General features: G+C 48.8%; 1 protein-coding gene across 2 annotated transcripts; it reads left to right on the top strand.

Moving 5' to 3' along the window:
* The first annotated feature begins 585 nt into the window (after positions 1 to 585).
* On the top strand, positions 586 to 22,292 carry LOC142587043 (uncharacterized). Of its 2 annotated transcripts, none has more exons than XM_075697926.1 (6): positions 586 to 629; positions 1,245 to 1,314; positions 6,863 to 6,995; positions 10,588 to 10,733; positions 11,937 to 12,066; positions 21,100 to 22,292. In XM_075697926.1, exons 1-6 carry the CDS (start codon positions 594 to 596, stop codon positions 21,362 to 21,364), a joined length of 780 nt encoding a protein of 259 aa, XP_075554041.1. In that variant the 5' UTR covers positions 586 to 593; the 3' UTR covers positions 21,365 to 22,292. The 2 variants fall into 2 exon arrangements, with proteins under 2 accessions (XP_075554041.1, XP_075554042.1); XM_075697927.1 differs by lacking the exon at positions 586 to 629 and adding an exon at positions 725 to 916.
* The last annotated feature ends 5,466 nt before the right edge of the window (positions 22,293 to 27,758 follow it).

Below are 27,758 nucleotides of genomic sequence, written 5' to 3'. Positions count from 1 at the left end.
AACTGACATCCTGTGCGTCGATATATTACAGAACATGACCGCACGACGTAGAAACAAATGTGGTGGATAGCCGTGACATTAACTCATCAGCCTTATCCGATGTGACCGATGTATCCGAAAGTGACTTTACCGAGAGCGACTGATCGAGCATACCATCCAGAGGCAGCGTGTAACAACTCAGAGTTGGCACGACTCCCTTCGCTCTCACCCAAATGGCTCATTCACAACTGCAGCTTACAACGTGCTGCACGTAACTAAGCCGAGTGGCGGAGCACACACGCGTATACAGTGTTCGCTTGCCTCATAGCTTCGACAGCATCGTGTTCTGAGCTGGCCGCGAGTCACTGTCCAACACGAAACGCCGTACTGGAGAAACAAGGCCGGTCGGGAAATTTTTTTCTTCTTCTTCTTTTCGCTCTTATCTTAATCCAGTCATCAATCTCCACGGTGACGTCACAAACGTCATCTTGCCGTCATGTCGCACCCTCTCTCGTTTTTTCCTCTCCGCCCAGCGTTGCACCCGTACCGCCCGGTGAGCACTCGAGCGTAGTATTCACAATAATAACAACGAACGATTGCGTGCGCTCCGCCAAATGCGGCTGCTGCCGTCGTCGCGGCGCAATGCAATGGTTGGTTGGTCCTCTTCGCATCATTGTTATATTTTTTTTTTACATTCACTCACGTCATTCGCTTTATTCGGGACTGGCAAGAGGTGAAAATTAAGCCACACTTGGTGTAGCGTACAGCCAGCGACTACGCCGTTAGAACATCTATAGTGTAGCGCGCTTTATTCCAATAGTCTGGCGAGCGTACGCAACCCGAGTACAAGAAATTTCTCCTTTCCACCGTATTTCTTTGTCAGCTCCTGTCGTTCGTCGCCATTTCGCCCCGGTCGGCGAGGTGAATCACGGGATCGGTGAGTACGTGACTGGGATTGAGCTTTGAGTGTGCGCATGTGCAGGAGCTAGCAAACAGAAAATGACGAAACAGGAGAGGAGGATAGTAAGTAATGTGATCGAACAGGTGGGGTCGCCGTGAGGTAACGTACTGCAGCGCACACCGTGTTTTCTTTAAAGACGGCAGACGGTTTCTTGCCTACGCTTTCAGAAGACACGAAGCAAACGAGTTCTCCGCCTCTGGCAGAGGGTTTTGACAGAGCGCCGCGTTCAAGGTCGACGTTGTTGGAACCATACTGTGGTAACGACGCTTTCTGTGCCGCCATAACATACGACCGCCGTTTTCAGATGCACGCAAGTGGTCAAGCGACAATGTGGGAACGTGGTGTAGTCTACGTCTTCGCTGCTTGTTTTCTGGGTAAGCGCATACAGTTCTTTTTTTCTTTGTTTTAGATGTATTATTGATTGACCGTCACAGTTTGCTTATGAAAGGACGCACAGCGTTCGAGTATTTGAAGTCGCTTATATAGAATTACCTTTCCCAGTTCAAAAAAATTATTTTGATTCAGCAAAGCACAGGGCTCAGTGTATACGTGCCATACTTGCATCTTTGTTGAAGAGGAGCCCTAGGTTGATGTAGTCTGGATTAATTCTTAGACGATCTTGTTCTTTGATATGCGCAGCAGCATGAGCACACTGGCATTCTTACTCTTTGCTCCTATCTGAATGCCGACAAGAGTCATGTTGGCAACTTCCCATACAGAAGATGAACAGGAAAACACGCATTCAGTTTTCAAGTGAAACAGAACTAGCTGTACTATAGTCCGTAATTTGTAGCTTTTGATCATGGATCTCGGTGTGGTTCCTTCCGATTCGCCGATCGACAAAAAGAAACGATGGTACGAGCCTGCTCCTACCGAAAGAGAAAGAGAGAATCACGAAATATTTTAAGGGAGAAGAAGCAGAAAGTAGAGAAGAAAGAAAAGAAAATATGACTCGTATAAAAATGAATGACTGAGTTACACTCCGACATTCAATTGTATGCTTATTCAAAGGTCCCGTGCTTCGAGCTCTTCAACTATTCACTTTCAAAGCGAATAAATCGCTTTGAATAATCTGTTATATCTCTCGGCTACCTCGATTGATAGAGTGGCTGCCCCGTAAACGCATTGGTGCTGAGTTAGATAATCGAACAATTGTTTCTTTCCTTTTTTCCTACCGCGAAGCTTTTTTTTTTCTCTGAGTAACTCGCATGGCTTTCTTTTAGCGCTAATTCGTGTAAACGAAAATTTTAATGAGCATTTTTATGTGTGTGCCCCCCCTCCTCAAAAGCAGCAAACTTTCTTACACGCGAAACCACTTGCAAAGATAGCAGCAAGTGCCCAGCTCATCACTCATTGCATCACTCATCGCCAGAGTCATCATCAGCCTCGTTACGCCCACTGCAGGGCAAAGGCCTCTCCCATACTTCTCCAACTACCCCGGCCATGTACTAATTGTGGCCATGTTGTCCCTGCAAACGTCTTAATGTCATCTGCCCACCTAACTTTCTGCCGCCCCCTGCTACGCATCCCTTCCCTTGGAATCCAGTCCGTAACCCTTAGTGACCATCGGTTATCTTCCCTCCTCATTACATGGCCGGCCCATGCCCATTTCTTTTTCTTGATTTCAACTAAGATGTCGTTTACCCGCGTTTGTTGCCTCACCCAATCTGCTCTTTTCTTATCCCTTAACGTCACACCCATCATTCTTCTTTCCATAGCTCGTTGCGTCGTCCTCAATTTCAGCAGAACCCTTTTCGTAAGTCTCCAGGTTTCTGCCCCATATGTGAGTACTGGTAACACACAGCTGTTATACACTTTCCTTTTGAGGGATAGTGGCAACCTGCTGTTCATGATTTGAGAATGCCTGCCAAACGCACCCCAGCCCATTCTTATTCTTCTGATTATTTCAGTCTCATGATCCGGATCCGTGGTCACTACCTGCCCTAAGTAGATGTAGTCCCTTACCCCTTCCAGTGCTTCGCTACCTATCGTAAACTGCTGTTCTCTTCCGAGCCTGTTAAACATTACTTTAGTTTTCTGCAGATTAATTTTCAGACCCACCCTTCTGCTTTGCCTCTCCAGGTCAGTGAGCACGCATTGCAATTGGTCTCCTGAGTTACTAAGCAAGGCAATATCATCAGCGAATCGCAAGTTGCTAAGGTATTCTCCATCAACTTTTATCCCCAATTCTTCCCACTCCAGGCCTCTGAATACCTCCTGTAAACATGCTGTGAATAGCATTGGAGATATCGTATCTCCCTGTCTGACGCCTTTCTTTATAGGGATTTTGTTGCTTTCTTTGTGGAGGACTACGGTGGCAGTGGAGCCGCTATAGATATCTTCCAGTATCTTTACATATGGCTCATCTACACCCTGATTCCGTAATGCCTCCATGACTGCTGAGGTTTCGACTGAATCAAACGCTTTCTCGTAATCAATGAAAGCTATATATAACGGTTGGTTATATTCTGCACATTTCTCTATCACTTGATTGATAGTGTGAATATGGTCTATTGTTGAGTAGCCTTTACGGAATCCTGCCTGGTCCTTTGGTTGACAGAAGTCTAAGGTGTTCCTGATTCTATTTGCGATTACCTTAGTAAATACTTTGTAGGCAACGGACAGTAAGCTGATCGGTCTATAATTTTTCAAGTCTTTGGCGTCCCCTTTCTTATGGATTAGGATTATGTTAGCGTTCTTCCAAGATTCCGGTACGCTCGAGGTTATGAGGCATTGCGTATACAGGGTGGCCAGTTTCTCTAGAACAATCTGACCACCATCCTTCAACAAATCTGCTGTTACCTGATCCTCCCCAGCTGCCTTCCCCCTTTGCATAGCTCCTAAGGCTTTCTTTACTTCTTCTGGCGTTACCTGTGGGATTTCGAATTCCTCTAGGCTATTCTCTCTTCCACTATCGTCGTGGGTGCCACTGGTACTGTATAAATCTCTATAGAACTCCTCAGCCACTTGAACTATCTCATCCATATTAGTAACGATATTGCCGGCTTTGTCTCTTAACGCACACATCTGATTTTTGCCTATTCCTAGTTTCTTCTTCACTGTTTTTAGGCTGCCTCCGTTCCTGAGAGCCTGTTCAATTCTATCCATATTATAGTTCCTGATGTCCGCTGTCTTACGCTTGTTGATTAACTTACAAAGTTCTGCCAGTTCTATTCTAGCTGTAGGGTTAGAGGCTTTCATACATTGGCGTTTCTTGATCAGATCTTTCGTCTCCTGCGATAGCTTACTGGTTTCCTGTCTAACGGAGTTACCACCGACTTCTATTGCGCACTCCTTAATGGTTCCCATGAGATAGTCGTTCATTGCTTCAACACTAAGGTCCTCTTCCTGAGTTAAAGCCGAATACCTGTTCTGTAGCTTGATCCGGAATTCCTCTAGTTTCCCTCTTACCGCTAACTCATTGATTGGCTTCTTGTGTACCAGTTTCTTCCGTTCCCTCCTCAAGTCTAGGCTAATTCGAGTTCTTACCATCCTATGGTCACTGCAGCGTACCTTGCCGAGTACGTCTACATCTTGTATGATGCCAGGGTTCGCGCAGAGTATGAAGTCGATTTCATTTCTAGTCTCACCATTCGGGCTCCTCCACGTCCACTTTCGACTAACCCGCTTGCGGAAAAAGGTGTTCATTATCCGCATATTATTCTGTTCTGCAAACTCTACTAATAATTCTCCTCTGCTATTCCTAGAGCCTATGCCATATTCCCCCACTGACTTGTCTCCAGCCTGCTTCTTGCCTACCCTGGCATTGAAGTCGCCCATCAGTATAGTGTATTTTGTTTTGACTTTACCCATCGCCGATTCCACGTCTTCATAAAAGCTTTCGACTTCCTGGTCATCATGACTGCATGTAGGGGCATAGACTTGTACCACCTTCAATTTGTACCTCTTATTAAGTTTCACAACAAGACCTGCCACCCTCTCGTTAATGCTATAGAATTCCTGTATGTTACCAGCTATTTCCTTATTAATCAGGAATCCGACTCCTAGTTCTCGTCTCTCCGCTAAGCCCCGGTAACACAGTACATGCCCGCTTTTTAGCACTGTATATGCTTCTTTTGTCCTCCTAACCTCACTGAGCCCTATTATATCCCATTTACTACCCTCTAATTCCTCCAATAACACTGCTAGACTCGCCTCACTAGATAGCGTTCTAACGTTAAACGTTGCCAGGTTCAGATTCCAATGGCGGCCTGTCCGCCATTGGACAGGCCAAAGGTCGCCAGAGTAGCGCGCAGCAAAGATGGTTTCACAGAGATGAAACCTTAAGACTGGTACAAGCCCTCGTCATCAGCCGTGTCACGTACGCACTCTCGTATCAAGTCAAGCGCAAAAGCGAGATAGAGCGCATGGACACTCTTATAAGAACGGCGTACAAAACGGCCTTACAGCTACCGTCAAGCACAAGCACAAAGAAATTACTAGAACTAGGCGTATACACCACCTTTGAGGAGCTAGCAAGTGCCGCGCTCATGGCGCAGAGGGAGCGCCTCAACAAGACTCAACAGGGAAAACACCATCTTCAACGGCTAGGGTACCAGCTGACACCTCAGTACTGCAAAGAAGAAACACAACTCTTGACTAACCACATTAGAGAGAACATTGTAGTAGACCATATCCCCAAGAACATGCACCCCACCCGCAACCAAGAGAGAAGAGCAGCGCGTGCCCGCATGTTGCACAAACGCTGCTTCAGAGACCCAGATACATACTACACGGACGCTAGCCCGTATCCCTCGTCGCCACGATGCGGGCCCAAATACACACTCGCCGTTGTCAATAAGGGGAATCTGGTAGCCTCTGCCTCCATCCGCATCACATGCAGCTCAGCAGCAGAAGCAGCAGCGATCGCTCTCGAACTTCGCGACGCCGAGAGCGAGGGAAGGTCCGCCCGCGTCCTTACGGACTCACAAGCGGCGTGTCGTTTATACATGAATTGAACACTCCCTATACAAGCCATTCAAATCCTGGGTCGCTCACTAGAATGGACCCACGGTATCGTCTGGTGCCCCGGCACGAAGGCCTGCGGGGAAACGAAGAGGCGGACTGCGCAGCTCGAGGTCTCACTAGCCGAGCGGCAGACCACACCGTTCTTCAGCCCCCGACAGACCGACGAGCGACCCACGAGTTATTAACGACAAGTCAACAAATACTACAGGACCAACGTCTCGGAAGAACACAATACGCTCACCCACTCAAAGCTCCCAATAAACTCCAGGCAAGGGACTGGCGCCGCCTGCAAACTAACACATACCCACACTTGTCTCGTCTACACGCAATCTCCCCAGACAGTTATACGTCCCGGACATGTCTCTGGTGTAGCAAACACACAGCGACACTGGCGCACATAACACACGAATGCACCGACCATCCGGGCGACGCAATTTCGCCACGAGTCACAACACACACACTCACTACGTGGTCTTGGGAGGCGAGACTCTCCAAACTGGACCTGGGGAGCCGACTGGAGACCCTCGACCAGGCCCGGCGAGCCGCGATCGCCAGTGGAGCCCTGTCAGAGGGAACCACCCAGGAATAAACCGCGCTACGGTTTCTGCAATAATAAAGTTCCTCCTCCTGGAAATTAGTTATTCACAAAACTATAACAGTCCTACTTTCAAAAAACATGTCAACTTGTATACCGGCTTATGTGCAAGTTTATTTTGTAGACGTTCCTGTTATCTTTGTTTCCCCCTTTCCCATTCCCCGGTGTAGGGTAGCCAACCGGACGTTATTCTGGTTAACCTTCATGCCTTCTACTTATCTCTTTCCCTCCCCTCGTTGAATGCATACTTTCGTACGAGGCGACGTAATAACCACGTGTCTATAGCGTTGGATGTCTGCTGCACGTAACTAAAATGTAACGGATGCCGTTTTTCTCCCTTCACGCACTGTGTACTGCAGGCGTGTGTCGGGCGCAGCTCAAGCCCGGCTGCAAGATATCTCAACTGCATGCCTGCGGTGAAGACTACCTCGTGTACAGCAACACCACGTACCTGCCGGAGCCCCAGGAGGACCAGTTCCAGGCAAACTGCGAGTGAGTCGAGGTTTCGTCCCGTTCGACATGATGCAAGTAGTGCAAAAGAATAAAGAACCAAAATGAATTGGACGGAACAGACACCCAGCTAGAGAGAGAGAAATAGAAGACAGGAAAGGCAGGGAGGTTGTCCGGTTTGCAACTCTGCGCTGGGGGAAGGGGTACGAGGATGAAGAGAGAAAGGAGAGGGAGAGAGTACAGTTTCGCGCACGTTTGAAGGTTCGCACTGAGCCTACACACGCTTGCCAAGACCTGTCGGGTTGAGGTATTTTAACAGCGCTTTCGTGACTTTCTGTACCATCGACGCGTACGGCCATGATTCAAGGATCTTCATTACCGAACGTGGTCTAGAGTCCAGTTGGTTCGCTGCTGTCCTGAGAGCTTTACGCTCGACGTCGTATTGGAGACAGATACATAGGATATGTTCAATCGTTTCTGTGGTTCCACAAGAGTCGCACATGGACGTAACCCAATTCCAATGTGGAACGAGCAGGCCTTTGTAAATGCCACCCCGAGCCAGAGGCAGCACAATACGGTCGCCTAAGAGCGGGAACCTTTCGCTGGCACTCGTAGCTTTAAGGATGGAGATAGCGAGAGAGAAAAAGAAAATAATGCAGATCCAACTTCCATGGTGGAATCTTTGCGAAGCTTTCATGAAATGGTTAATTAAATTCGGTGTACAACTCAATGCCACGCGTCGAATTGTTTTTATTGCTATTCTACGTCAAGTGTATTCCCATGCGCTGTTTTATCATCATCATTATCAGTCTATTTTTCCCCCTTCCGATTGGCTGGCGCCGTGACAACGTCGTTTCTAACCGAATTAAATCGCAAATTATCCTAGCGAAATTTGTCAATGCCCTACTGAATAGCGAACTGTGGGACTTCTAAAGCCTGAGGTGTAGGCGTCTGTCAAGGCCAGGGCCCTGGAACTCCACATTCACAAAGAGGGCCGCTGTCTAGCCTGTAAGGACCTACAGACGCTGGTGAAGCTGGCGCCTGTACAACAGAAGGGGAACAGAGACCATGTCTGTTCTCAAAATTGGGGACCATTCCAACTAGGACTGGCGACGTTTCATTTACAACCGCAAGCCGCATGAGAAAAACTATCTGCCAGTGCCGAGTGCTGAGATGTTTAGCGTACGAAGCTTCAATTAGCATTGTTTCCGAAAAGAAAATATAACAGTGCGAAAACGCAGGACATTTAAGAGGACACACACAAAGCGCTGACTCAAAACAACATAGACTTATTGCAGGGATCAAAATACCTAAAAACCACTGAATAAATCAAACAAACTCGTAGTGCTGCTTCTGTGCTTCCTTACGGCATACCTGTGCACGGGGTTCTTGAGCTTTCATGTTTCTGTTTTCCTAAATTCGTCACCAACCATTCCAAGTCGCTACTCTCCTGCATTTGTAGGTGTTCATTCATCCAAGCGAATTACGTAACGTCAACAAAATATTTGCAACAACAAGAGGCCAACTTGAACTGTGGGACTTCTATATATTTGCAACACAAGAGGCCAACTTGAACTTCTGAGTTCTGAAGTTATTCACCGCTATTGCGGAAAGAAGAAATGGGCGCGAATGATATCGATGACAACAGAACTAACTCACGCAGTGGTTCTTGCATACACCGGCGTGCCATAGCTCCATGCAATGAATTCATGAAAGGTTGCTGTGCCTGTTAGGACCCATTCAACAAGAAATATAGCAGAAAGCGTGACTGTTATTCACAAGCCGGTTTTCCGGTCTTCCCAAACGGGACAATATTATGCAGCCATATTATCCGACCATTGCTAACTGCAGCTGTAAACTAGCACCAAAAGCAACTTGGGGTTATTTCCGATGTATTATGAGGCAAACCAATTAAGCGAGAGAAAGACTATTTTTATTCCAGCTGGAGACGTCAGCATAGCTAGATGGTTGCTCGGCTACTCTCAAATATTTGTTGTGTGGCACAAATAATCGAAAGAGAAAGAAAATGCCCGAGCCAAACACACGCACGTGCGCTAGCCCGAGGAACGCCCAACAACTCCAAACACGGGCCATGATCGAAGTGTGTTCAACGTACTGATTGAAATAGTCCTTGGTATTTCGAAGCTTCGCAAGATGCAATTTGCATGAACCGCGACCTTGTCGACACTGTGTATGCTTTACAGTGGCATAACAGCAATCTAAATTTCGGAGGTGATTTGTGCATTCAACGCTTAGTTGAAACAGGCAAAAATACCACTGGACAGAAAAACTGAAGAGTAGGTGTATTTAAAAGGTAAACTGGGGCAACGCTGCATATGCAAGATGGCTGCTCAAACCGGCCTCGCGTCCTTCCCACCGAATCGTCTTCTGCGGCATAAAAAGCATCATCTACTCAATGGGTCGGATGACTCGAAGAGACGGATATTACTTGCACAGTTAATCAAAAATACTCACTCGACTAATTAACAAAATTTTACTCAGAACTTGTGATAATTTTAGCGCCAGTTATGAGATAAGCCATCTCTAAACAACGGAAAAAATTCACGGTTTTTCCACTATTTTTAATAAAAACGTATTTCGACAAAAAAGGTATTAAAGCCGCGGTTAAAGCTCAAAAGTGTCAGAAACAGTAGTGCATCTTGACGGACGCTTTGGAAACTCCTGTCTTGAAATTCGTGTCCTGCACACACTTCGTCCCGCGAACGTGCAAGCTCACAGGGTAGACCATTGTAAATTGCACTCTGCTGTAAATAGTTATTGTATAAGTGAGTTAGCTAAGCTATAGTAACTAATCGATCACGAATTCCGATATCTTTGGGAATTTATGTCCACCTTTGAGCGTACTCCAGTTTCGCAAGTAGAATAGCGTTACATGCCAGAGACGATTTTAAAATCTACTCCTAACGATGAATAAAAGCACGCTACATATTCAGTTGGCTGTTGTCGCACGTTTCTCAACACTTCTTCTTTAATTGCCTGAATGCTGTAATACTGCCCGATGTCATCATATTTTTTCAACATTAACAATTGAATAATTGTGTAGAATAGGCTAAAAAATATAGTTTCCAATATGTCTATTTGCAGCAAGGGCAATAAATCAATAGGAGCCTGTTACCACGCTGCGTCAATAGAGAACGGGTTTTATGTCCCCTGACGCATGGTGCTGCGATGGCCACGCAAGCGCAGCAGGAACTAAGGGCCAAATTTACAAATCGTTTTGTTCGTAAGTGCTTTTTTTTGTGATGGCTGGTTGCCTTCGCTAATAATATGCCCTGCATCAGGATTGACTGGAACTTCTTCTTAAGAACAAGTCTAGTGTAAGAGCGTTTTATGAATCCGGACTCAGCATGAAGTTGAAGTGAGAAGTTTATTGCTTCCCCGTGGCATTTGTACAAACAATGATCAGCCTGCGCAAGTGATTGTGTGCGCGTCTTACCCAGTGGTTCTTCTATGGTTCTCATGATTGTTCTCGCACTTGGTCGAGGCTGCCTTTCTGGCTGCAGGACCGATAACTTACGTTGTCAAAAGTATCGTGGGCTCTCCCGGCGCGTTTGCGCGAGCTAGTCCGGTTACATAATTCACTAAATCGCCGCAATCTCTGTCCCGGTTCCAGGTTGTTCGCCAAGCAGATCGCCTGCACGATCGACTTCTCTGAGAGTTGCCTGGACAATGTACCGCGCGCGGTGGCGCTGGTTGCCATGGAGGCAGCGGGCGACGACTTCGAGGCTGCCTGCACCGAAGGCACCGAACGACACGACAGTGAGTCCGACTGTATATACGTGCAGTGGCTGCAGACAGTGCCTCCTTCATGCGAAAGCCGCCGCATCGCTTTTCTTACCGGTGGAGCGGCGGTTCCAGGGGAGTCACGAAGGAATGGAGCTGGTAGCCGGCTTCTCTTCTGGTCATGGCGTTGAAGTTTCCCAAAGTGGCAATGTCCCGCTTCATATTGCAATTTCATCTACTTTGCACCGCAAATTGGCGATAATATAGCACCATGTACGCACATTTCAGCTGGCTTATATATGGTCGGCATTCGGCGTTCTTCGATTTCGTGATGAAGCACTCGTGAAAGTAATCTCAGAAGCATGATTTAGTCCTACGACCATTCACAGTAGTCGGCGCTCGCTAGCGACACTGGTACAGATGAGGAAACTGAAGCACGCCTGCTTTCGCTTTTACCCTCTTTAGCGTATGCTAAAGTGACTCAATTTTTTTTTCTCGCGCTTCACTTGCTTCTCGCCACACGTCTCCGTTTCGCCGAACGACGTCGTCGTCTGTTCCACATATTCGCACGTGCTTTGCCGGTAACTCACGACAGCATAACGAAAAAAATTATTCGAATAAGCACGCCGTGAACACCATATTGAACCGGGGTACAAGTATACTTTTCGTAGGATGCGCGGGAACGTGATTCTGTAGTTCACTGAGAGAGACGTGGGTTCGCGGATGCCCGTAAAGCTGTTGCTCTTTGTCGTTGGTTACCACCCGCTGAACTTTAAAGATCACTTCTAGAGTTTTAGAAGACAAAACCACGACCAACTGGATTTGCATAGTGCGCATCTAAAACCTAAGCACACGCGCGTTTTCGCCTTTAGCCGCCACCTGAATCTAGCCCTCGAACTCAACAGCGCAACGCCAGAGCCACATGCGCTACCGCGGCGAGTGAAGACTCGTTGCCGCCGGTGTCAGTGCAGCGCTGGCAGCACCGCCTCGCAGTGTGGAGAGACCACGCGGGAGGTCTAACACGCACACAGTTATCCATCAGTTTGTGCAGTGGATATGCAATTTTTTTTTCTGCGAGTCACGTGACCTTTGAGCCTAGCAGGGATGAGGGGTTAGGATATGTGTGGGGGAGGGGGAGGGGGTGTTGCGACTGGCTGCGCACGCCTGAACGTGTCCCGAGGAAGGCAATCGACACTCTAATGATCTCTCTCTCTCTCTCTCTCTCTTCTGCATTCGCAGTGTACAAGAGCAGCATCGCGTGCATGAACGCCGCGGGAACTGGGTTGAACAAATGCTTCGGCGTGCTTCGCGACGGCATGGGCGAGAGCATCGATGCACCAGCTGGAAGGACCATTCACTACGCCTGCTGGTAGGTCAGCTTCTCTTGTCCTGGGATTCGCAAACCTGTGCTCGAGCAGTTGAGGGACGAGGGAATGGTTTGTTCGTTACGCATGCCTCGAAATGTTGGCGACCGTTTTATCGCCGGATTCTTCAGAAAGCGTAGAATATTTAATGATGCGACAATAATTCGAGATAACATGAGCTAATGTAGAAGTGTTGTGATAATAAAGCACTTTCGCGAACTTGCGCGAGAAGTCGACTGATGAAAAAACAAAACTCACGACAGAACGGCCCGCAGTTTCTGCTGTGGGCACGGGTCACAGAATACACCTCGTATAGAAGTTCAGAACAGCCAACAGTGTTAACAACGGCGCAAGAAAGAAGCAGCGCTAAATTTCAGCCGTTTCCGCAACGAGAGGAGCTATAAGAAAAAGAAAAAACACTTCCAAATGAAGTCTGAAGAGGCCGGTTAAGTTGACGACGTATTAAGGAAAGGAAGCCGCAGCTTCAGCAGTTTCTTCGGTTGGATACGAATGGCCAAAGCACCAATGCGCGAAGTTTAGCCCCTAGTCGAAAACCCAAGCATTTAATACTTCTCCTCGGCATCGATCGTATTCTTAGGGCCCCTCAACGTCTGCGAAGAGACCTGAGAGATTTTCAAACCATACTCATGTTCAAACCTATCCTTAGACTTTAGTCGGTTAAGGTCTTCAAACTCTCCTTATGAGTTGTCTGCATCGTTCCCCAAAAGGGCAACGTCACCAGTAAGCAGAACGTTGCTGAGACATTCTCCGTTAATCCTTGCTCCTAATTCATACACCATGGTCCATATTTGCGCCGTAACGATATCACTGCTATCGAGCGGTTCAGTTAGAAAAGGCCGAAGCCGGACGAAGGCCCGTCGTTGATTAATGCGTAGCAGATCCATTCCTTGTCATTGCCTCTTCGGGAAACACTTCTTCTATTGCCAAAACCCATTTGCCCCATGTACGCTGTATCCACAATACTATATTATCACGTGGGTTCATATGTGAGAACCCAGATGTTCCCATTTAATGCGACATATCCGCATATGACTATGGTAGGTAACATATGGGTCCTTTTGGTCAGAGAGTGTGGTCGTAGTTCCATACACAGGCTTTCAATTTCACATGCAGGATAATGGTCGCAATAACCACACTATAAACGTACAAAGACAAAGTACCTACAGTGTAGTTCGCATGATGAGCAGAGTCCCCAGTCGCAGACATAGCACGAAGGAAGAAGACCTACTACGCTTGACTCAGGGCCATAACGGTCAGTAGGGTTACGCCAGAAAAACTTTACCTCAACCTAGCATCAGCAGAAAACGCCCAAATAAACGTAAGTTTACGGAAATCGTGCAAACAAGCCCTCGGCCTTCCTCCAGGCACGGACACAACGAAACTTCTATCCCTGGTCATCCACAACGCCTTAGACGAGCAAAATGAAGCACACCGATATGATCAAATCACACGCATCAACCTCACTAAAAGCGGCAGAACAACTCTTCGAAAATTGCAGCACCCGGTGACGACAACGTACAGGGAACAATACGTATTATCGCCCACAGTTCACCCCGCTTTGATGCTTTCGGTCTACTGAAGCGTTACAATATCGTTACGCGAACGAAGGATTAAGGACAGAAGACTATTTACAAAGTATATTTACAAAGGATAATCCAGCGCTGGCCAGTTCTGCCGACAGCTCGAGAGGCAGAGAGCGTTCGTCGTCTTCGGCGGGGCGCCCGCGTGCATCGTCCACAAGAAACACGCAATATGCATGTATCATTATCCCCGGTGGCAGATGCACCGTCCGTCCCGGTGAGTCTAAATATCGGTGATAACAGGATAGCAATATGGTTTGAGGCTTCCGACATGCACAACGTCAGTGGAATTCTGGGCAGATGAGGCACTGGAGTGATTTCGTGCGTAACTGGAGTTACGGCACGCAGCACTCGATACGGGCCTGTGTACCGAGACAGTTTTTCTGACAGGCCAACGTGACGAGTCGGGGACCACAGGAGTACCAGAGCTCTAGGAAAAAAGAGGACATCTCTGCGTTGGCGATCGTACAAACGCCGTTGCTTCTTTGCGAGGTCAGGAGGCGAGCGCGGGCAATTTCGCGGGCTTGGGCTGCCCTGGTGATGGCATCAAGTGCATACTCGCTGGTCTCTGCTGCGGCGGATGGAAGGGAGGCGTCCAGCGGCAATGCAGGTTCTCGGCCGAACAACAGAAAGAACGGGGAATAACCGGCAGTGTCGTGACGCAAAGAATTATATGCAAAAGTGACATAGGGTAGGGCAAGGTCCCAATCAGTATCGTCGGACGAGACATACTTTGCAAGCATGTCTGTTATGGTACAATTCAGAGGCTCCGTGAGACCATTAGTCTGTGGATGATCAGACGTTGTCAATTTGTGCTTGGTTGAGTAGGACTGCAGGATGTCGGCGATGGCTTTACAAAGAAATGTCCGACCACGGTCAGTGAGCAGTTGGCGTGGAGCGCCATGCTGCAGAATCACGTCGCGTAAAAGAAAATTGGTGACATGTGTGGCGCAGCTCGTTGGAAGAACTCTGGCCATGGCGTAGCGCGTATCGCAATCTGTCGTCACAGCGACCCACTTGTTGCCAGACGTGGATAGAGGGAAAGGGCCAAGTAAGTCCAAGCCAACGCGAAAGAACGCCTCCGAAGGAATGTCGAGTGGTTGAAGGCACCCGCCAGGGAGCGTCGATGGTGTTTTTCGGCGCTGGCCTTTCTCACATATTTCCGGACGGAGCGGGCAGGGCCTGGCCAAACGAAGTGTGGGCGAATCCGGTCGTAGGTGCGGGAGACGCCAAGGTGACCTGCCGTTGGTAAATCGTGAAGTTCTTGGAAAACAGCTGACCAGAGGTGCTTAGGAATGACGAGAAGTAGAACAGGACCGTCGGGGCGTACATTGTGGCGGTATGATACACCATCCCGGAGAACAAACAGGTGAATGTACGAATCAGAAAACGAAGATTCCAAGCCATCAATGATGGTGCGCAAAGTGGCATCACGGCGTTGCCCGTCCGCAAGGTGTAGCAGCTGAGAAACGGAGAAAACGCAAGCGTCGGCATCGGTGTCAGGGTCGGCGGGTGGTTCATCCACTGGATAGCGTGATAAACAGTCTGCGTCTTGATGCAATCGGCCCGATTTGTACACTAATGCATAGGAAGATTCTTGCAGCCGCAGAGCCCAGCGACCAAGCCGGCCGGTAGGATCCTTGAGTGAGGAAAGCCCGCAAAGTGCATAGTGGTCCATGATTACAGAGAAGTGCGTGCCACACAAGTACGGGCTGAATTTGGAAACCACCCAGACGAGAGCCATACATTCACGATCTGTAATCGAATAGTTGTTCTCCGCTGCTGTGAGGAGGCGGCTAGCGTAGGCGATAACAATATGTTACGTGTAAAAACTTACCTACAATTCAGCAAGAATTGTTTATAACGGTGGCGGTGGACCTCCGTAAAGCTTTTGACACTGTGACGCATGAGGCAATCATCGAGGCAGCTGAGAGGCACGGAATCACGGGCCGCCCCCTCAACTTTGTGCGTTCCTTCCTTCAAGATTGCACTTTTTCCATACGGGTCGACGGAGACGTCGGGAACGTTTACCCAAACATAGTGGGAGTCCCACAAGGCTCCATACTATCACCCCTCCTCTTTAATTTGACTATGATAGGCCTGGCTGAGCGACTGGAGGCTATTTCCGAACTGGGCTTCACAATTTACGCAGATGACATCACGTTATGGACCGCATCACGACCAATTGATGAGCAGCAGGAGACCCTGCAGGCGGCACTTGACGTTATTGACGACTACCTGCCACAAACTGGCATGCGGCCATCTCCAGAGAAGACAGCCTATGTGGTGATCCGAGGTTCAACGCAGGACGAAGCAGCGCTCACGCTCACTCTCGCAGGCAAAACGCTGCAGCGAGCAGAAAAATCAGTGCGCGTTCTCGGGATACCTATTGACCGCACAGGCACAGCGGATGCGTGGCTCGCAGACCTTCGTCGGACATGGCACAACACTCTGCACCTCATACAACGAATCTGTTTCCGCATGGGCGCTGCTGGTACCGACGTATGCCGAAAGCTTGTTAGTGCTTTGCTGACATCCCGAGCGATATACGGAGCGCGCTGTTATGACCTGCTTGCTCGGCACTGGACACAGCTAGAGGTACTCCACAGATCAGCTCTCCGTGTTATCACAGGGCTCCCGAAACACACACGTGTCGAGGAGCTACATCGCTATGCGAAGTTGCCTACCCTCCGTGCAACCATCGAAGCATCGAAGGCAGGACACGAGGAACGCCTGAAGCACACCAGACAAGGCAGGACTCTACTGGCCTACATGGGAAAGGATATATCAACATTGCCACAACTGCCATCCGACATCTCACCGTGGGATGACATTGCTGTCGTCGACACTACACCAACGCCCCGAAACATAGGTACCCAACATGCGCACCGCCGGGCAGCATTCGCTGCGCGTCATGTGCAGACATTGGCAGACGCACCGCCAAGCCATGAACAAGTGTACACTGACGCAGCTTTCGACCCACGCACCAACGAGGGAGCAGTCGCCTACCACGTAGTGGGTTCTTGTGAGACACATTCTACATTTACAACTGCTGATGCTGACGACCCAACGGAACTTGAACTCCGCGCAATAGTCTGGGCATTAGATAGAGTTTCAAGCACCACGCAAGCAAACACATCGATATATACACCGACTCTCAGTATGCGCTGCATGCCTGCAAGTCGCGCCACACATCACCGTCGGAAGTACTCCTCGTCAAGCAGGCCTTCAAGCGCGCGGAAGCCCACGGGGTCACTGCAACACTTCATTGGATCCCTGGTCACCAGGGCATCGAGGGAAATGAGAGAGCCCACGAGGCGGCGCGCGCCCTTCTTTCCAACCGCGTCGTCTCCCGGGATCCTTCAGAAGCCCTCACAACCAGCACAGGCAACACGAAAAATGGAGCCCCGTATGACCCTGACAGAGCTCTGAGAGCAGCAGCCAACCGACGCAAGAGGGAACTCCGTGCGAGTGTGCCCTCAGACCCAGACCCACTTCCAGCGGGTCTTCCCAGGTCGGGGCAGGTGCTGTTGCATAGGCTCCGTTCCGGCTTCGTCCTCACACCGGATGTGCTGGAACGGTGGCGACAGTACCGGCCACGCCGGGAAAGACGCCCTCCATCTCCGTCTCCCAACTCCCTTCCATTGCAGGAACCCGGCCATCCCACAGCCTCCGCGGACCAAGAAGCGCTCCATACGCCACACAGGTGCCCTGACTGCGACATGGCTACGCGGCCATCCGCAGCCCATCTGTTTTGGGAGTGCCAGCGACACGCTCAACAGCGGGACCACCACCTGAGGGCGGTGCGAGTGTCGTCCTACGAGGAGTGGATTAGACCGGCAACTGGATCGATGGATTCTGACAGGGCCATTCTGGACTCGCTCTTGGCTTTCGCCAAGGACGCGCAGCTCCTAGGACGGCTCTGAATACGCCTCCCCCCTCCTCTTCCTATTCCCCATTATAGGCCTTCGCGCTATCCTTTAATAAATACATTTTGTCATCATCATTTAGGCGGGTCAGTCACGGTGCCACGAGATCCCGTGAGCGGCAGCTACCGCTACCACTCAGGTCGCGCGCGCTAGCGTGCTCCTTTGTCACGCTACCTGCTCGTGAGCTCATCTTCTTCTTTGCCTGTTTTGGAGTCGATAGTCACGCCGTTACAGCCCCCCCCCTCCTAGTGCGAAGCATGATTGAAATTAAGGTTCAATGGTAAAGCCCAGACAAACTACGCAGATGATGTCATCGTTGGTAGTGTAGGGTTCACGCAATCCGGGTGAGATGTACCACGAAGCACCGGCAGCGTAGGGTGTGAGCGAGGCGCAGCCACAGTGATGCCGTAGTGCGAAATCGTGATCTGCCGCAGGTTCTCGCAGATGCCCGGGCCTGTAGAAGTTGGAGCTCCAAAAGTAGGCTGTCTCGCAGATCCTGACTTGTGTGGAGATAGCGCAAGATTTTATCACTCACGGGCGATCTAATGGCATAAAGCCGCTATGGGGGATATGCCATAGGAGGGAGGAGGAGAGGGGTATAGGAGCAGGTGTTTCGCCAACGCGCGCCCTTTCGCCCCATGGATTCTGCTCGGCGCGAGCGGCAGCGCCGACGTCGTGCAAATCCCCAGCTTCGAGCGCGAGATCCGCAACCAAAACGCCAGGGGAGGGAAGGCGCTACCGCCGAGGATCGAGAACGGGAAGTGCAAGCCAAGCGCCGGTGGAGGCAAGCCATTCACCATTCTCAAGACAAGGCAACCCATGTCAAGCGCCAGCAGAGGCAAGCAAAACCCCAACTTCGAGAGTAGGAGGACGAGCAGAAAGGTCGACGCAAAGAGATTCCTCCCAGGGAAGGTACCGATGGACAGCTCAAGAGAATTCCTCGACCGTGAGTGCGGCCACAGATGCAAGGTGCCTGATAGACTGCTGTTTGATCACAACCTCACGCAAGTGAAGAGTGTGCGCAGTGTGGAACCGAAGCTCAAATCTAGCAAAACGACGACAACGAGACAAAACACTCATGAAAATTGCGCTAAGGACGAGTTCAAATTTGAGAAAACGACCACCATCTCCGCCTGCGAAAGCCTGCGCGCTCGGGAGACATACATTACATTACATTGCATTACATTCTCATTCGAATGCGTTCTTACTTCCTAGTACTTGTTTTCTCCCATCAAAGGCCGTGGGTTCGAGTACCTTAATTTACGCTACCTCAGTTAACTGTATCTTGATTAACTTCGCCTTAATTAACGCCAAAGATAGTGGGTTCGACTCTGAACCTTCATGTTGTCCATTGTAATCCAACTGGGAGATATATGACCGAGGTTCGCCCATATCTTCAAGTGGGTTCGACTCCCACCAAAGGTCGAGGGTTCTAGTGCCTTAATTAACTTTATCTTAATTAGCTGTGCCTTAAACAATTTTGTCCTAATTAATATCACAGGTCTCGCTACCCCTTCTTCTTCGCCTCGGCTTCAAGCTTTCTGATAAAGAAATCGACGGCCTGATTCGCCCTAACACCAAGAGCCGTCGGTTCCAACCCCACCAAAGCTCGAGGGTTCAACATCCATCCGAGGTCATTGGTCTTAATTATATTCGCCTTAAATAAAACCACAGGTCGTCGGTTCGACTACCACCAAAGATCGAGGGCTCGACTCCCTAAAAATATTGATGCATTGTGCCGAACATCAGACTTTTCGACCCATGAACTTCTAAAGCTTTCCGTCAATAACGGTGGCCCCTACCAGGCGCAACATGCACCCGTTATATGAGTTGGGCAGGAGTAAAAGTGCGAGCCAAAGCAATAGAAAGAGGATGCGGAACTCTCTCCACTGCTCGCTGGACACATGCGACCAAATACCTGAATGGGGAGGGCATGGTAACCAGCGTCACCGACACGAGGAACTAGCAAGCGCCTTCGTTTGTACGCACGTCATCGCAACAGAAGGGGCCGCCATTGCCCTCACCGCCTCGGCATCGAGACAGGATGAGGAAGTGCATATTCCCACAGGTTGTCAATCAACATGTCGAACCTACGCGAACGGCCATCTGCATAAAGAAGCATACGATGTCCTCAACCGCCTCAGCAAAATACCCCGCTCCACGATAATATTGTCACGACTCACAAGCAGCTGGAACTGGGAAAACAGGGGAGGACACTTTAATTGCAGGCAAACTGGAAAACGATCGCGCAGGGACCTCGTCTTCTCTTCTGCAATGCGCGAGATCTTCGTTTTTCTCTACGTGCCACATATTGTATGCGGCATTTGCCTCCCTCGAGAGAGTGCATCGTCCCGAGGTGCCTGTCTACACGCTTTCAGTTTGCCAGTGTAAAGGGTCTCGCCCTGTTTTCCCAGTTCCTGCTGCGTGTGAACCGTGACAACATGAACATTAATAGGCTTTAGGAGAAGCTAAGTCAATGAGCAGCCTCTTCGGTGGAACAGAGTCCGAGTTTGGAGGAAGACGGTGAGCGTGGCAGGCGTGGCGAGACATAGAGAGAAAACATTTGTAATGAGATAGGATGGATAGATAGAATGGATAGGATAGATAGAATGGGGCCCTTAGTTCAGGGTCCCATTTGCTCACGCCACTCTGCGTGCCCGCCGGATCAGCCATCGCTGCTCTTGCGGGTCTAAGCTGGTCAGCAGTCTCCCAGCAGGAAGGTGAAGGAATAGGGGAGTAACCCGGAGGGTGTGAGCACTCTCAGGTGCAATGATATACGGTGGTCTTTGCTCCACAGTAGAGACAGAATGAGGCATATTGCGTGGGGTGGAAGAGGTGACGATAAAAGAGGCAGGGAAATTATTTAATTTGAAGCTGTCGCCACGCGACGGCATATTCTCCGATAGGGGAATATGCCGTCGCGTGTGGTGGGGGGAAGTGTCTCCTGCAAGACGGTGTCCAGGGCACGGGAGTAGAGGCGTGCCGAGTTCGTGGCCAAAGGTCGCTGCAGGCTCCCACCCGGGCAAACACACCTCATGTATGCTCCTTCCGATAGCCTACGGTTGGCGAAAGCCGGAAGGGCATCCGGCCGTGGCCTGACTTCATCCAGCCCGACGCGACACACCGCTGTTCCCGGCAGCTGCCTGCTCAGAGCTCCAGCGCCCAACCTCGCTGGCGACATTTCATTATGTCTCCACCGTGTATGCCATGACCCTGCGACACTTCTTAATGCTAGTTATAGTGATCTTTCAAGCTTCTCATAAGCGCCTAGTTCATTTCGTTCGTCTTGTACTTAATTGTCTTTGTGGGGATATATTTCCCGTTTGCTGTGCGTTCCCACACACAGCCTCGACTTTTATGTTGTTTTTTAATTGTCTACTTCAGCGCAATTCAAACAAGAACCGCATAGATTCGTGGCACAGTCATTGCGAGACGACTTCTGCACTATTTTTCTATCTTTGTTGGGACACAGCAGAGTTTCACTCAAGTTTCTTCCTTTCTTTTTCAGCGCATACCATAACTCTTTGGAATGCGTAGAGCGGGCCCTAGACGACTGCGATCCTAACTCTCCGGCCAAGGAGTACGTGGCAAACGTGATGGAACGCATCTTCGGGCAAGTGCTGAGTCTCGTGTGCGGACCCTACACCCGGGGTTCAGCCGACTGCCACACGCTGCCCAAACTGCCGCCCAGCACTGGACCGAAGAAGACCAACCTCATCGAGCTGGCCATCGAGATATCCAACTCGTTCAGAAACAAGAAAAAAAAGAACTAAGAAGCGTAGCCGTGTGTGATTCATACCATACGTATTCTACCCATCAGTCCATTCTTGCCTTGTTATTGCTTGTTTGACTGGGAGTACGTAGATGAAAAGTGTTAGTCTCTGCTGGTTGGATGCACATCGTAGGAAAAATCAACAGACTGGGCATTACCACCAGAAGCCGTGTGTCATGTGTCTTCTTCCCGGATGCCCATGTCACTGTTTTTGGCTGGAACCCTATTCGTGAAACAAGAGATGGTAGCAGTAGCACTTTCGGTTTCAACCGGCGCTGAACGGTGTAAACAGTTGGACTGTAGAAACGCCCCCGTCGATGCCTTACCCGACCTTTTGTCACTGAGAAGGAAAAAAGAAAAGCTGGAGCTGTAATCTGTTCTGCGCGGCAGCTCATGTCATTTTATATCTCAGCTGTTCGTGGTGTTTTTTGAAGCATGAAGCGCTACTTCAAGCACTTAAGTTAGAATTTATTGGTTGAAGAACGGACATTACGCATTCGGTGGGAATCATTCACCAGCATTTTCAGTAATCAGTATTCTATGAACAATTCATATTTCCCATATAACATTTTTCACGCTTGCACTCTGGGCAAATGTATTGCAATACACGCGCGGATGTGGCTAACATTTTTTTTAAAAGTTGAGTGTATTGGATCACATTTTTTGCTTCAAGGTCTTGCAAGATTGGTAGAAAAAATAGAGCTCTTCAGCCTACTTCATGCAACTTTTATAACTTATGCAACTAGTACGTATCAAAGTTTGGCATGCAGTGTTCAAACAACACAAAATACATATAAAAAAAGAGCCAGTTGGAGTAAAAAACAGCTACGTTCTCTCTTTTGTTCTATTGTTTGCTAGCAAAATATTCAGTATCCATAAATGATACCTACTGTACTGCTTGCAAATCAGTCATTAAATCATTAAAATTCTGTGCAGCATCTTCAGTTATTTGTGCGAGTGATACATATGTTGTACTATGTGTTGTAATTTGCATATGCATTTCCGTGTTCACTGTAAACTCTTCGCCACCCTGTATTTAAAGGAAGGAAAGAGAAAAGCAGAAGGCAGGGAGGTTAACCTGCATAACGTCCGGTTGTCTACCCTACACCGGGGGAAGGGGAAAGGGGAAAACAACGATGACAGGGAGAGAGAGGAGAGAAGCAAAACTGTATTTAAAAGTAACATAAAAGAACGAGGGGGCGAAGAGTTGAAGGTAGCCGAAACACCGTCCCCACTCCAAACTCTTCGCCATCCTGTACTTAATGGATGAGCCATTGCATTCTTTGGTTGCTTAGAGGGTACGAGGCATTGCTGATGATGATTGGTTTTGTTGGCGCAGAAGAAAATCCACGGACGCCTACTCATAAACAGCTTCCCTGTAGTACACTAAAAACCGCACATGCTTTTGTCAATGAGAGATGGCAGGAGTAAGCATTTTTTTCATCCCTAATAAAGTTGCTTTCCCCCCCCCCCCCCTTTGACTGCGCGACATTACACCAATATTTTAGGCAGAGTTAATGGACAGTTTCAGTACTGCGCTGTGACGATACGTACGCAGCACGCAAGCGCTTTGCGGAGCGTAGTAGCGCGTGTCACGTCAGAGCTTTTAGTACTGGGAAATGCCTACGCACGTAAACGCGTTAGTAGACGCCGGGCGCGTCGGAGCGCGTTGGCCGCCGCGTCCGCCATTGCGTCGAACCATCGGTCGAACTATAGACGATGTTGGTCTCGCCAACGTGATGTAACTTTTGCACGCGTTCACGCTACGTGGAACTGTATTTAGGCCTTTAAAAGACTCTACATTTATACGGATGCAATATACGAATCATAACGAGAATAAAAACTGAGTACTATCTTTCTGAGGCTGCCCCGGTCATTTGCGACGAACTGCGCCAACAGGAGCTTGAGCCCTTCGCGTAAACAGCGCACGCTGAACACTTTTCAAAAACAAAGTTAGTATCCTTTGTTGTGCATTCCCACCGTGCAGAATCCAGGAATGGCTTCCGCGCGTTCACTTCACGCAGCGAAGCCAAATCGTATAGCCATTAAAACGTGCAGCCTTCCGCTGGTCGCCTTCGACGCCGCCATTTTGCGAAACTCCTTTGTCTCGCGCTCTCCCGAACAAACGAGAACCACGAGAGCAGCGTGCACGGCTCCCCACGTACGCACGCAAGAATTTAATGCGTGCGTACGCAGCGGCCGCGTACGCATCCCGTACCGTTCGTGGTGCGTTCCGCACATGCGCACTTTGCAGAACGCAGCGATCTTACGTACGCAACGCCGTTGCGTACCCTACGTACGCAGTGCTAAAGCTATCTAATGGCTTGACGTAATAGTTCTGCGAAAACCCGCGAGGTGCAGGGAAGTAAATAAAAGGAAAATGAGACATCCAGCCCCCCAATAGTGGGAATTGCTACAATTCGTCCCGGACAAGGATCAATTTTTCTTCAACTGCGAGGCTTTTCTTCAGAGGGAGCCGTATTAGTTTCCTTTGTAGCAATTGCTACAATTGGGTGGATGTCTCATTTTCCCTTTAGCGTTACTGGCTATCGCTCTACCTTCACGAAAACTTCCCACTTCTATTTCTTCAACTGGAATCATGACCGACTGCGTGTCTGTTTATTAGACTCTGTCAGTGACCTATTCAGCTACTGTTCCATGAGACTTTTAATCATCTATCCGCCAACGTTAACGCCTCGTCTGTGTAGCGTGGGTACAAGGGCACATAAGACAAGCCTTAAACATCTCAGCAGGCGCACTAGCGTTGGCATCTCTTAAAGGCAGGGTAATTTTTATGAAGAATATGCCAGATCATCCGCATAAAAACACTAATTTTCAGCTTCTTAGATTCTCTTGGCTCAGCAGATTGTGTAACTTGAAAATCTGAATGCCTCGCTTGCGATAATGCGTCGCCGAATACCAATGCTAAATTGTTATTCCTCCAGGCCTGGTTTGACTCCTTACCTTCAATGTTAATAATGCAATGAGCTGGAAGCTTTGGAACATTTCTTTATACAATGTCGTAGGTTCACCATGCAAAAGAGACGATTTCTGGAACGTCGCCTTCGTCTACTTGGACTGCATATTACGTTCCCTGTTATATTATCCCTTGGGGCACCGTCACTATAGGATACAATAGAAATTATGTGATAGTATAGTTAATTTTGTAAGCGAAGCAATAATACTACCGTGTTAATTGTATCAGTTTTCCTCCTCGCCGTGAAAACAAAAATATTAATATCACCTATTCTATAATATTCCCTAATATTTATATTAACAGATATGATTCATTTATTATCTCATTCTTAATTTACAAAATGCCCTTAAAGTTTTCGTCCGTTTTTACCCAGAGCGGCCCGATTCATGGCTGATACGCCGTATTGAGTTGCGCCCCACATCGACAAGCACCTAAACAAACCAAATCATGCTCATTACATACAGAAAAGAAAGGTTAACATTGGGCTGCCTCCTCAATTCGTAAGGACGATGTGCCAGAACACGAAGAAGGCGCGTACGCCAGCTCTATCCAGTACGCATACGTTGAGTGGGTGCTTGCTAATCATGGCGCGTGCGCGTGCTGGCGCCATCGTGCGCTCCAGAATTAGTGCTCTCCACTGCTGTAACATTGATATTTCGTTGCGCCAGACGAGGATTCATGACGCGCCCTGTGATATGTTGTTTTTTTTTCCTGATTGGACTGCACATTTTATGGAAGACACTGATTTTGGGACGCAAAGCTGAGCCAACCGTTTCTTCATCCATGCAGTTTAGGGGAATCATCGATCACTTAAAGGACGTAATGACCGCACAGTCTTTGAACCCGACTGGTACCCTCGATTGTCTCGTTGCCTCTTTGGCCCTCTTTAAGGGGCGAATATTCCCATTTTCTTTTATCTCTTGCTTCTTATACAAATTGTGCTTTTTTGGGTCAGTGCGTACAAGTAGGATGAACTGCATTTTGCACGCGTAATCATGCGATGTCAGACTCGTTCCAATAAGTTCCATATATGATAGATAAAGTTGTTCAGAGGTAGAACTCTGGCCTGCCACTCCGTTGGTTGTAAGTTTCAATCCTCACGGCACAATGATCATTTTTGTTCTTTGCTATTTTCTCGTACACAATTTTGGGATTCCAGCGACAATGCAGGCGCTCATCAAAACTACCAGTGGAGGGAGCCCATAACAGCCATCGCTCTAAAAGGCCATTTCCTGCGAAACGATCAGAATCACCAGGCATGCCCATTCGGAACAAATTGTTTGTTTTGCTTCGAACCGTGTCGAACAGGATACCGGAAAAACCACGGAGCGTTGTCGTTATGGTTGTCGTCGTCGTCGTTGTCATTGTCGTTGTTGTCGTTGGCGTTGTTGTTGTTGTTGTTGTTGTTGATGATGATGATGATGATGATGATGATGATGATGATGATGATGATTCGAAGCATTCTGAGACGCTGGCCGAACCGGTTCGTAACTGTTCAATCGTTCCGCTCGAAATGGCGAAACAAGTTTCGGTTCGGGATGAATTCCGATTAGGCAAACATAAGTGCTTCACTGCCGAATACCGCTCGACACTCTCGTGCACACCAATAAATGCACAGCTGTGATGCTCCATCACTGCAGTGCATTGCCTATGAGAAAGGAACAAATAAAGAGGCAAGAGGTGCATTGTAATATTAATTTCGTAGAGCACAACATGGCTTTCCAAGGTCGTATTTAATGCAGCACGAAAAGTATGAAACCAATTTTGTGACTGAAATAAACATCAAAAGCATAGGGAAATGGACAGATGTGTCACGGATCAAGCGGAGAGTGTAGACAGATGTGTATCAACCAACTCCTCGGCTTCCGAGATTTAAGTCAGTGCGGTACAAGTACCCCCGACGCTCGCCTCCGAGCGCCTTCGTTCCTCATACACAAGCCGTATGCCTCGATTCACTCAGAAGTGGTCGCACAAAGATCCACTGCCGTCACAATTCTTCCTGCATGCACTGTTGTTGAAATGGGCATCTTCGAAGGAGTTGTTCTTGACTCAAGCATATGACCGACTGGAGAATTTTGTGCTCGCTCTCAGGGGAACTTAAGCGACGACAGTTACTCAGAATAGCGGCGTTCAAACGAAGAACAGCCTTCAGCATTACGTAAACATTCGTTCGATTGTGTTAGTGTTGTTTCTAGACCAAGTGAATGGGTACATTGCACTGGTGCTGCTTAAGCGCAATCATTGACTCGGGCGTTGCTGAGTCCGTGTCTTGGCACTCTGTAAATTGCTTCTTACTACGCATCGTGGATAAACTATGAAAGGAGGGGACAAGCGGCCCGTGAAGGTACCGACCGCAGGCACTTGAAGGCGTGGACCGAGCTGCGGGCCAGTTTTGAGTACTTACCTTCACCGTGATAACCTGCGGTGAACGCTGAAGCAGCATGGTTCAGCGGCAGCGCTCAAAGTAAATGTGCTGCAAATTGAGTAGATAACGATAGGGGGCACACGAGTGTCAAGTCTCCTCTTTCTTGAAGTAGTGTCACAGCGCCATTTCTTTTTTTATAACCGGTATACACGCCGATGCAGGAGTTATGCGAAAGTGGGACGCAGCGTCAGCTTGCACGTTGAGTAACAAGGTTAAAAGGTAAACAAAAACCCGGGGCACTTCGCCGACCAAATAAAGATTTAAAAGAAAAGAAGACGTCTCGGCTCCCACACGGGAGCCTTGTTCACAGGTAAAATAAAGGTGCTCGAGCAACCCGCTTAAATAGCCTTGAACACGTGACGCAGGCAGCGCGCATACACTGACGGCAGATTGCCATCGCTCCTGTTCAGAGTGTGTGGCGTAGTCTGAATCATGAGCGACTCAAGATAAAGGCGTCGAGATAGCCCTTTTTCCCTGGCAAGGACACGTGCCTTCCCCCAGTCGATTGCGTGGCCGCTTGAAGTGGCACGCTCAGCCAAAGCACTGGATTTCACATTTTCTTTTTTGACGTCATAAGTGTGCTGTTTAAGACGCCTTTCAAAGTCACCAGTTTCACCAATGTACGCGTAGTCGCAATCCGCGCATGGGACAACGTACACGACACGTGGGAATTTCTCTTTTGGTAATTTGTCCTTACCATTGACGAGTGATTGCCGTAGTTTCTGGTTTGGTGCCCCGGGTTTTTGTTTACCTTTTAACCATGTTTCATCCCGACCAGACGGGCTTCCGTCAAACACTGAACTTCGTTGAGTAACAAGTTCAGCCTTACCCGCCGCTGTAGCTTAGTGACTGTGGGGTCGCGCTGCTGAGGTCGCCGGAGAAGCACGCTCACGGTCATAGTACGAAACGCAGACTTGCACCTGCATTCTATTAGAATAGTTTGTCTCTTCATGTAAAGCTTTAAGCGAAGCTGCACCATTATATATTGCCATA

Source organism: Dermacentor variabilis, chromosome 7 (genome assembly GCF_050947875.1).
Source record: "Dermacentor variabilis isolate Ectoservices chromosome 7, ASM5094787v1, whole genome shotgun sequence".
In the NCBI taxonomy this organism is placed as follows: domain Eukaryota; kingdom Metazoa; phylum Arthropoda; class Arachnida; order Ixodida; family Ixodidae; genus Dermacentor; species Dermacentor variabilis.
This window is presented reverse-complemented; position numbering and strand designations above follow the sequence as displayed.

What these genes read in the sequence shown, in the direction of transcription:
- LOC142587043 (XM_075697926.1), top strand. Translation starts at nt 594, where the DNA reads ATGCGGCTGCTGCCGTCGTCGCGGCGCAATGCAATG. An exon ending in CTTCGCTGCTTGTTTTCTGG is followed by an intron (nt 1,315 to 6,862) that starts GTAAGCGCATAC and finishes TGTGTACTGCAG; the next exon opens with GCGTGTGTCGGGCGCAGCTC. An exon ending in ACCATTCACTACGCCTGCTG is followed by an intron (nt 12,067 to 21,099) that starts GTAGGTCAGCTT and finishes TTTCTTTTTCAG; the next exon opens with CGCATACCATAACTCTTTGG.